Raw genomic sequence first — 10,002 nt, 5'->3', positions numbered from 1 at the left:
GGGGAGGGGGAGGGGGGAGGTAGTGGACATGGGGCTCTACCAGTGCCCAAATGGTGCCTGTGTGGGGCTCTGCTGGGGTGGGGGGCACCCAAGCCTGCCTCCAGCCCTTGGCTGGGGAGGGGTGGGAGGTGACCCTCACCTGCTGCCCCCCAGGAAGAGTTGGGGGGTCTCCTGGGGGGTACTGGCCGGGAACAGCCTCATCTTCTACAAGGAGCCCAAGGGGCCGGCACCCACTGCCTGGGTGAGTGGGGGGCACAGGGGTGCTGCGACGGCAGGGGGGTACTGGAGCATCGGGAGGTGTGGGGGGGACAGGGAGGGACAGCGGGAGGAGAGGGTTGTGGAGGAATATGGGGTGCTGTGGAGAAACAAGGGGGACAGGGTGACACCCGGTGCCCCCCCAGTGTCCTGCCAGCAGCCGCCCGGAGAGCAGCATGGATTTGCGGGGCGCTGTCCTGGATTGGGCCCATGACCTCTCCAGCAAGAAGAACGTCCTCCACGTGAGTGGGGTGGGACCCCGGGGTGGGGATATGGGGATGCCTAAAGTGCAGAACCCAGGGACCTGGGGGTCTCTGTAGCAGTCTGAGGGTCACAGGGATTCCCTCCCCAGCTCCGCACTGTGACGGGCAATGAGTTCCTGCTACAGTCGGACCAAGAGGCCACCATCCAGGAGTGGGCCCAGGCCATCCGGGGGGTCATCCGCCGGCTGGTGAGTGCCTGAGGGGGCACAGGGGGTGCCCCATGGCTGCCCTCAGCCCCATATCCCCAACTGTCCTTGTTCACCACTGCCACATCGCCCAGGACCTGGAGAACCCCATGGACATGCCTGTGGGGTGGCTGCACCAGGGGGACGTTGGGGACCTGGTGGAGTTCAGCGGGGACGAGGATGAAGCACCACGGGTCACTGAGGGGGCTGGGGCTCCAGGTAGGGCTGGGGCTTGGAGAGGGGGCAGCAGGACTGAGGGCTGCCATGACCATGACTGTGACCACCCCCCGGGCCTGCTGTGCCCCCCAGGTGCCCCCCATGCCCCCGATGCCTCGGAGAAGAAGCGGGTGAAGAGCAAGCTGAGGCGCTTCATCATCAAGCGGCCCCCTCTCCAGAGCCTGCAGGAGAAGGGGCTGATTCGAGGTGGGGTGAACACCCCCCCCCCAAGTCCCACCACGTCCTTGAGACCACCCAAAACCCTCCCACATCCTCCGTCTGCCCAAAGTCGAGGAGGAAGGGGGGACCTGAGTGCTCCATTGAGCACTGGCTGCCAGTCCCTGGTGCCCCCCTGCCCTGCCCAGTGTCCCTCCCCTGAGTCCCCCTGCCCCTGTTGGTCCCAGTGTTCTTCCCAAGTCCCAGCATCCCTTCCTGGTCCCTGTCCCTCTCCTGATCCCAGTGTCTGTCGTCCCATCTCCTTCCCCCCAGAATCCTCCCCCTCAGTCCCTGTGCACCCACTGGTCCCAGTGTCTCCCTCCAGTCCAGCATCCCTTCCTGGTCCCAATACCCTCTCCCAGTGCAGGTGTCCCTCTCTGCCCTCACCACCACCCTCCTGGTCCCCAGCGTTCCCTCCCTGTACCCCCAAGTCTCAGTGCTCCCCATCCCAGTTTGCCCAGCACTGTCCTCTCTCAGACCAGGTTTTTGGGTGCCGCCTGGATGCCCTGTGCCAGCGGGAGAGCACCACTGTGCCCCGCTTTGTCCGGCTCTGCGTGGAGGCTGTCGAGGAGAGAGGTAGGGTCCTCCCAGCCGGCATGTCCCACCGTCCGGCACAGGCTTCCCCCACCGTCTCTCATCCCCCTCATTGTCCCCAGGCCTTGACGTCGATGGGATCTACCGGGTCAACGGGAACCTCTCTGTCATCCAGAAACTGCGCTTTGCTGTGGACCGGGGTGAGGAAACCAGGGGGGCACGGGACACGGGAACTGGGGAGGAGACAAGGTGTTGGAGCATGTGCCCAGGAACAGGGGAAGGTGGCTTCTTCCCCCGTGAAACCCTCCTTCCTCCCCACAGAGCGAGCCGTGACCTCGGACGGGCGCTACGTCTTCCCTGAGCAGCCATGCCAAGGTCAGCTGGGGTGGCCGGGCAGGGAGAGTCGCCCTGGTAGAGCTGGGACCCTGGGGGGGCCTGGGCACAAGGTGACCTCTCCCGTTCCTCCCAGAGGAGCGGCTCAGCCTGGCAGACCCCGAGTGGAGCGATGTCCATGTGGTGACTGGTGCCCTCAAGCTCTTCTTTCGGGAGCTGCCCGAGCCCTTAGTGCCCTACAGGCTCTTCGACCCCTTCATTGAAGCCGTCAGTAAGTGCCCCCCTGCAGCACTCCCCCTGGGCACCCCCAGCCTACGGGGGGGCACCATGTCTGACTGCTGGGGCTCCCCCTCCAGAGCTGCCGGACCCTCAGGAGCAGGTGAAGCGGGTGGCTGAGCTGGTGCAGAGCCTGCCCCCCCCTAACCATGCCACCCTCCGCTACCTTCTGGCTCACCTCCGCCGGTAAGAGGAGGGCTGCTTCCAGGCTGAGGGCGGCTGTGGGGTGGGCTTAGAGATGCCCCACAGGTGGGTGGGCTATGGGGTAACGGGGAGGTATGGGGTGGCCCTGGAATGCCAGGGGAGGGGGGGGTGGAGGCAGGAAGGGGTGCATGGGGTGCCTGCCAGAGTGATGGAGCCCTGGCAGACGGAGCCCCTAGGGCGATGGAGGGGGGACTGGGGCTGGATGGGGTCCATGGACCACCCCCCAACCCTGCGCATCCCCAGCGTGATGGAGCGGGTGGATGTCAACCGCATGACACGGCAGAACATCGGGATCGTGTTCGGGCCGACGCTGCTGCGGCCAGAGCGGGAGCCGGGCAGCCTGGCAGTGGACATGGCCCAGCAGAACCAGGTCGTGGAGCTGCTGCTGGCACACTTTGACCACATCTTCCCCACGCCCTCCTGAGCACGCCTGTCCCCCCGCCTCAAATTCAGGCACACTGCTCTTGCTGCCAGTGCTCCTTCCTACCCCCAAGTCCTCTGCCCCATGTACCTTTGACTCTGCAGTAAACGAGCACCTTCCCCGGCACCATCAGCACGTCTTGCTCTGAGCAGGGTTGGGGGCGGGGGGGAGTCTGTGGCACCAAGAGCCACCCACCTCACGCTGCCTCCCCGGAGAACATCATCATCCAGTCCGGTGGCAGCCCCCGAATGCCCTTCCATCTGCCCCCTGCCATGCCCCATACCCCTCCCTGAGGCCATTATAGCGCTGCTTTATTTCCACCATTCATTAAATACGTATTTATCATCATCAGACGCCCCCCAGGAAAGTCCCCAGCCAGTGCCAGGGCTGAGGGTCTCTCCAGGGGTGGGACACCCTGCTGCAGCCACCACCAGCCCCTGTGGACCCTAGAGTTGCCAGACCACCAGGATCCCTGCCTGCAGGATGCAGTGGATATGGGAGCTGTCACTGTCGGTGTCACCATCCCCATGGGCCTCCCAGTGGCCCCCAGTCCCTCCCCATGTCCCCTGGTTCTCTGGTTCCCATCCCATCGTGCCTCCAGAACCCGGTGCCACCAACTACTGCTTCTGCATCCTCCCAGCTCCCCAGTGTCTCCAAGACTTCTGCTCACCAGTTGCACCAGCCACTCGCAGGTCCCAGGCAGCAGTGCCCACTGGATCTGTTCTTGGCCCAGGGCAGGCAGGAGATGGGGGGCAGGCAGGGCCCCAGAGCTCCAGGCAAAAAGGGGGGGACACAGGAGACTTGGGAGGCACAGGGCCCAAGGGGACATAGCTGGATCCTGGGGGACTCCTAGGGAGACACCAGGGACTGATCCAGGTGCTCACTGGGGCCTGGGAAGGACCCACTGGTGCCCAGGGGATGTCCCTGGTGTGGCAGGGCAACCCTGGCTCCAAGCAGTGGCTGGTGCCTGTGCTGTACAGCCTCAGCCTCCACCCCTCCAGTGCCAGGATCCCGTCACAGGGCTGGGTAGGGGTCCCAGAGGGTGGTGGGGGTCCCAGAGGGGGGCAGGGGTTCCCAGAGGGGTGCACAGGTAGGGGGTGGAGGAGCTAGAGTGGGAGAAGCTTTTCTGGCAGCCAGCACAGTGGTGGGGTGTTTGCCTGGGGGAGAGAGGTTCAGAGGCACCAGGTGGGGGGCTGGCGTGTGGCCCAGGGGGATGGTGACCCCCAAAGGGTGTAGGGGATGGAGCTTTTTAGGGAGCAACAGGCCTCATGCTCTGAGGCTCTAACAGGCACACAGTAATGGGAGGGGGTGTGTGGGGGTGATGGATGCGTGGAGTGGGGTGATGTGGGCTCCCCACTGTGGATGTGCGGGTGGTGCCAGGACCTTTCCCCACACCAGACATGGGGAAACATCACCCCGTCCTTCTGCACTCTCCATCTGCAATGAGACACTGGTTCAGGGCCCCCTCCAACCCTGCCCCAGCTCTCCTAGCCCCCTGCTGCCCCAGCAGACCTGGCTGGGCAGGGTGGTCCCAGGCACCCCTTCCTCATAGACCTGGGTGCTGGGAATATGGCTCTGCCCATGGCAACGTGGGGTGCCGGGAGGACTGTGAGCTTGGCTCGTTCTCAGTGGCATCACCAGGAGCTGGAGCAGGAGAGGGGGCCAGGCAGTGAGGGTGGAGATACGCAGACAGCCCGAACCCCCCAGCACCTAAATCCCTTGGCACCCCCCCGATACCTCCTCCCCCTGCTGCCCTCACCCCCAGCCCAGAGAGGAGCACCCTGGGATCCCTCCGGGTGATACCATGGGTAGAGTTCAGCTCCTGCATCCATTTTCCATGGTGGTCCGTTTGCTCGGGCAGCATTTGACATCCTTAAAGGGATACCTGCACCTTTCAGCTGACAGGAGTCACCCCCAGAGACTGAGAGTATAAGGCTTTATCCCAACTGCTTTATCGATGCCTCATCTCTGTCCAGGTTTCTCAACTGCCTGGCTTCTCTACAGTCTAAGTCTGTCGTATCAGGCCCATTATTATCCCAGCATCAGAGCAACGAGGCTCTTGGCCTTCATGACAGCTAAAGTCCTTTCTCATATCCTCCTCCTCAGTTGATACCACCTGAGAAGGACCCTCTCTTTGATCTGTTTTAGAAGGACGCTCCCTCTGATCCTTGTCAGAACTCACTCCTGTGCGATCTGACTTAAACCAGTCTTTGGTATAAGGGCAAGGGACACGAACTGACTTTTTTTGCTTCCTGGTCACAGGGGTGACTTGTACCGGTAGGGATGGAGCTGGAATAGCAGCACTGCTCATCGCCAGAGCGGGAGTAGTGGCAGTGCATGTCGTGTAACATGTACCTCTGCACCATTGCTTAATATAAACCCACCCCTGAAAAAGATTCGGAAGAATCTATACTAAAATCATGATTTGACGACAACGGTCATTTCCACAATCCCCAAACTCTAACGGAGTCAGCTTCCACAGAAGGAAGAGCGCTTTCCAGAGCAGTTGGTGGCAGAATCCATTGGGTGGCGGCCGAGGTGCGCAGGTGAAGCCCTGCCCCGATTTATCCCTCCATAAATTAGTGCTAAACACCATCTGAAAACAGCACGATTCACCCACCACTCAGAACCCAACCACTGCAAATAAAAACAAAGAACAAACGAATAATAACCCAACACATCTGGCAGTTTAGGCAGCGTTGTGTTAACTAACTTCATACACAACTCTATAAAGGCACGATAACGTGTTGCTCAGGAAGGACATGATGTGAGCTGTCTGTTTTAATTTCCAACCCTCAAGACTCTCAAAGGAAAAAAATCCGATATTCTCTCAACTAGGTCAGGCCGGAATCCGAACTATTCGGGCAATCTGTCAAAGCCCCAGTTGTGCCCACATGTGATGTGGGTCCTCTCCATCCCCCCGGCCCAGGGAGGAGCTGCACATCCAAACCCAGAGTGTTTTACTGGAGGGAACACAGAGCCCAGTCAGCCACGGGGACAGAGGGCTGCCCAGGGATGGGGACAGCACCAGGGTACCCTGACAGACTTGGGGAGCTGGCATGTGGGGGAGGGGCACTGTCAGGGTTGTGGAAGTGTTTTTCATAGAATCATAGAATCATTGAGGTTGGAAGAGACCCTTGGGATCATCGAGTCCAACCATCTCCCCTACTCTACAAAGTCCTCCCCTACACCATGTCCCTCAGCACTGCATCTAAACGGCCCTTCAACACAGCCAGGGATGGGGACTCCACCCCCTCCCTGGGCAGCCTGTTCCAACGCCCGACCACTCTCTCTGTGAAGAATTCCTTCCTAATGTTCAATCTAAACCTACCCTGTTGGAGCTTGAAGCCGTTCCCTCTCATTCTATTGTTAATTACCTGTGAGAAGAGACCAGCCACAACCTCTCTACAGTGTCCTTTCAAGTAGTTGTAGAGAGTGATGAGGTCTCCCCTCAGCCTCCTCTTCCTCATACTGAACAGCCCCAGCTCCTTCAGCCATTCTTCATATGATTTGTCTTCTAGGCCCTTCACTAGTTTCGTTGCCCTCCTCTGCACTCGCTCCAGCACCTCAATATCTCCCTTGTATTGAGGTGCCCAAAACCGGACACAATACTCCAGGTGTGGCCTCACCAGTGGGTGAGGAGCTCCCTAACTGTTGCTGGTCGGCAGCGGTGACAGGAGGGAGCAGGGACAGAGCTCCCTGTACCCCAGGGTGCTCCCTGGGCACAGCGCAGCCCTAGGGCTGCAGCTGGGGGTTCAGGGAACCCCCTGCCCCCAGCTGAGCCCCCCAACCCTAATATTCCCTGCAGCCCACCCCCCCCCGGCCCCTCACAGGCCCTCCTTCCCCTGAATCAATCAGGATGCTTAATCCAGGAGCATCCCTCAGCCTGGTGTATGCCCTGGTCCCCATCGGGTGCGTCCCTCATCCCTTGGTGGCAGGGTCCCTTGGTCCTGACATGACCAGGTCCGATCTGAGGTCACTATCTGGGGGGAGAAGGGAGGTGTATCCCAGTTACAGGGGGGCACTGCCGGAGGGATCTCTGGACTCCCAAGTCCTACAGCGCGGTGCTCCCACCCGCCTTCACTGCTCTAGTGGGACCCCAGCTGAGGGGCACAGCGCTGTGGAAGGCAGAAGCGGGGGCTGGCGGAGCAGGAGGGTATTTCTCCGCACGACAGCTGTGGGTGGGGGAATGGTCAGTGCAGCGCTGGTCACACACCCCTCCTCACCTCCCCCACTGTGTTTTGGCTGGTGCTGGCACACCATCACGGCCAGCTCCATGTCTTCCACTTCATTTGCCCCCACCCCCCCCAGCTAGCCCCACTCTTCACAACACAAGGGACTTGGCCCCATCCTCACCACAGCCTTTATTTGCCACTCAAGCAGTATGGGGACATTGGGGGACAACCTCAAGACACTCCCCCCCACTTCAGCCAGGCCCCTGCACCCCTTCCTGCCCCCCACCCACACCAAGGGCCCAGGGCTGGGAGGAGACAGGGCCAAGGCAGGGCAGAGACTCCGGGAGGGGACAGTGCCTGGGGACCACCGGTGCCCACAAACCCATGCGGAGGGACCCCCTCAGCCGTGGGGCTGGGGCAGAGGGAGACAGTCATTAAATATTGGTTCCAGTAAGGAGAAAAATAAATAGGCAATAAATAGCAATAAATAGGAGGACAAGGCACAGGGATGTCTGGCAGCATCATGCTGCGGGGCTGGCAGTGGGGATTGGAGGCAGTTGGCCCCACGCTCTGCCCCACAGCCTGCACAGTGTGCAAGTGGGGTCCAGCAAACCCCCTCCCTCCCTAGTGCCGCCCCGTAGGGTCTGGCAGGGCAGGATGGGGGCCAGCACAGCAGGTCCTCTCTGTCACTTCCCCGGCTCTGCTCGCTCCTTGTGTGACTCCGTCACCACCCGCTGCAGGGGGAGAAGGTGTGGGTCAGCCTCGCAACATGGACCCCCCCCCCCGCCCCGTTTGCAGCCCCCAGCCCTCACCTGCCCATCCCGCATCTCAATGGTTCTGATGAGCACCATACTCCGCGTTGGGCTCTCTGCAGGCTGCGGCTCCAGCACTGGGGCACAGAGAGGCTGTCAGCCCCCGTGCCCCCCCAGGGTGCAGGTGGGTGCGAGGCCAGTTGAGGCAGTGGCACAGGGACCCACCTACATCCCTGTGGGGTGTCTGTCCCAACCCCTGCCCCCCTCCCCCTCACCTCACCTGAGCTTCTGGAGAGGGGGGTGAGGGGGGCGCTCAGTCATCACTGGTGATCCTGACCCCTCCACACCACTGAGTGGGGGACCCATACCACAGATAAACTGTGCTGGGCTGAGGTGGGCTGTGCCTGTGGCTGCTGAGCGAGGCGGCAGGAGAGGAGCCAGCGGCAGCTCCCCCGGCCTTGCTTTTATCTCAGCAGCAAGAAGCTCCCATGGGAACTTTTTGTTCGGCCAGAGCTGCCTCCTCACAAGAAAAATCTCGTAACAATCGGGCTGACCCAACGAGGGGGACCTTCTCCCCCAGCCAGACTCTGCACCGCGGGAGTGACAGGGACATGAAGCTGCATGTGCCAGTCTCCCTTCGCAGGGCAGAGCGGCCTCACCGGCTCTCCTCTCCCTCCAGCAGCTTGCGGTACGTGGCGATCTCGATGTCCAGGGCCATCTTGACGTTCAGCAGGTCCTGGTACTCACGCAGGTGCCTTGCCATCTCCTCCTTCATCTGCTTGATCTCCTGCTCCAGCCGCCCCACCACATCCTGGTAGTTTCCAATCTCCTCTCCAAACTCATCCTCCATCTCCCGCATCTGCCGCTGCAGCGCTTCGTTCTGCAGGGGAAGAAGGGACCACGTGGGGCCAGAGGCCCGGTGCCTGTGCCCCACCCCGCCCAGACAACCCCCCCCAGGCTCTCACCATGCCCTTCAGCCCATCCACCTCAGACGTAAGGCTCTGGATCTGCCGCCGTGACTCATTCATCTCCTGCTTGGCCAGCCGCAGTGCCTCATGATTGCGGTTGGCCGCATTTGAGAGGTCGGCAAACTGTCGAGGCCAGGGGAGTCAGGGCTTCTGGGGTGCCACAGCCCCCTCACGCCCCTCCCCCAGCCCCCAGGTACCTTAGATTTGTACCACTCCTCAGCTTCTTGGAGGTTCTTCACAGCAATGCTCTCGTACTGGGTGCGGATCTCCCGCAGCGCAGCCGTCAGCTCTGGCTTGCAGACCTCCACCTGCACCGGCACCGCCGGGCTCATGGCGCTCACCTCCAGGTCCCGCAGCTCCTGTGTGGGAACACAGGCTGTCACTTGGCAGCACGAGGACCCAAATCCACTCCCTCCCATCCCCCCGCAACCTCCCCACCTCCTCATGCAGCTTCCTGAGGAAGCCAATCTCATCCATCAGCAGCTCCACTTTGCGCTCCAACTCCAGCCGGGACAGCGTAGCATCATCCACATCCTGCAGGTAGAGACCAGGCCAAGCTGTGGGGCAGCACTGAGGGGACAGCCTTCCCCCAGGGCAGTGCAGGATGGGGAGCACCTGGTGCACGGGGCATCACTGGGGCCTTCACATGTGTGGGCAGCTGGGCCAGTGGGCAGTCACCAGTCACGGGCATCACCAGTGTGCACTGCACGAGGGGCCAAGGGGGAATGGGCACTGCATGGGGGAGACAGGCCCCACAGCCCCCTCACCTTGCGGAACAGAACCAGGCTCTTCTCTGCGTCCTCCCGCTTCTGCGTCTCGTCCTCCAGCCTGGGGACAGCAGGTGTGAGAAGGAAGCAGTGGAGACAGGGTGCAGCCCCCAGCCCTCACATCTCATCTCCTGCTGCCTGGGCTCTCCTGCCCTACCACAGCCCCCCCCACACACACACTGTAGGATGGAGGAGGAGGAAGAATGTCTGCTAAGCCCAAGACACCCTCCTCTCACAGCCCCCAAAGGTCTGGGCTGGCCTCAGCCCCAGGAAGGGACAGCCCTGGGATGTCCCTGTCCCTGCAGAGCCAGGAAAGGACCAGCCCCTCCCGCAGGACCCCCAGATCCTGGGGGACCCCACCTGGGCCCTGTCACACCGCTCCGGGGCTGTGGGGCCATGACCACACTGCAGCCCCCCAGGGCCCCTCACTGTGACAT

At 61.9% G+C, this 10,002-nt stretch overlaps 2 protein-coding genes across 2 annotated transcripts in view; one reads left to right on the top strand and one right to left on the bottom strand.

The window, feature by feature from the left end:
- The window catches only part of ARHGAP9 (Rho GTPase activating protein 9), a 6,376-nt gene extending 3,344 nt beyond the window's left edge, over nucleotides 1-3,032 (top strand). Inside the window, exons 3-13 of the mRNA XM_014959901.1 lie at nucleotides 154-241; nucleotides 402-497; nucleotides 608-706; nucleotides 799-922; nucleotides 1,013-1,126; nucleotides 1,613-1,711; nucleotides 1,792-1,869; nucleotides 1,991-2,044; nucleotides 2,139-2,273; nucleotides 2,359-2,464; nucleotides 2,726-3,032. Coding sequence (XP_014815387.1) covers nucleotides 154-241; nucleotides 402-497; nucleotides 608-706; nucleotides 799-922; nucleotides 1,013-1,126; nucleotides 1,613-1,711; nucleotides 1,792-1,869; nucleotides 1,991-2,044; nucleotides 2,139-2,273; nucleotides 2,359-2,464; nucleotides 2,726-2,906 — 1,174 coding nt within the window. The 3' untranslated portion in view covers nucleotides 2,907-3,032. The remainder of the gene's footprint in view (nucleotides 1-153; nucleotides 242-401; nucleotides 498-607; nucleotides 707-798; nucleotides 923-1,012; nucleotides 1,127-1,612; nucleotides 1,712-1,791; nucleotides 1,870-1,990; nucleotides 2,045-2,138; nucleotides 2,274-2,358; nucleotides 2,465-2,725) is intronic.
- A 4,273-nt stretch (nucleotides 3,033-7,305) lies between these two features.
- Nucleotides 7,306-9,963, bottom strand: PRPH (peripherin). Its single transcript, XM_014959900.1, has 8 exons — nucleotides 9,926-9,963; nucleotides 9,566-9,626; nucleotides 9,237-9,332; nucleotides 8,996-9,157; nucleotides 8,796-8,921; nucleotides 8,490-8,710; nucleotides 7,891-7,967; nucleotides 7,306-7,812 (listed from the first exon to the last, which is right to left on the bottom strand). Exons 1-7 carry the CDS (start codon nucleotides 9,961-9,963, stop codon nucleotides 7,907-7,909), a joined length of 765 nt encoding a protein of 254 aa, XP_014815386.1. The 3' UTR covers nucleotides 7,306-7,812; nucleotides 7,891-7,906.
- Between the last annotated feature and the right edge of the window lie 39 nt (nucleotides 9,964-10,002).

Source organism: Calidris pugnax, unplaced genomic scaffold (genome assembly GCF_001431845.1).
Source record: "Calidris pugnax isolate Ruff unplaced genomic scaffold, ASM143184v1 scaffold533, whole genome shotgun sequence".
In the NCBI taxonomy this organism is placed as follows: Eukaryota; Metazoa; Chordata; class Aves; order Charadriiformes; family Scolopacidae; genus Calidris; species Calidris pugnax.
This window is presented reverse-complemented; position numbering and strand designations above follow the sequence as displayed.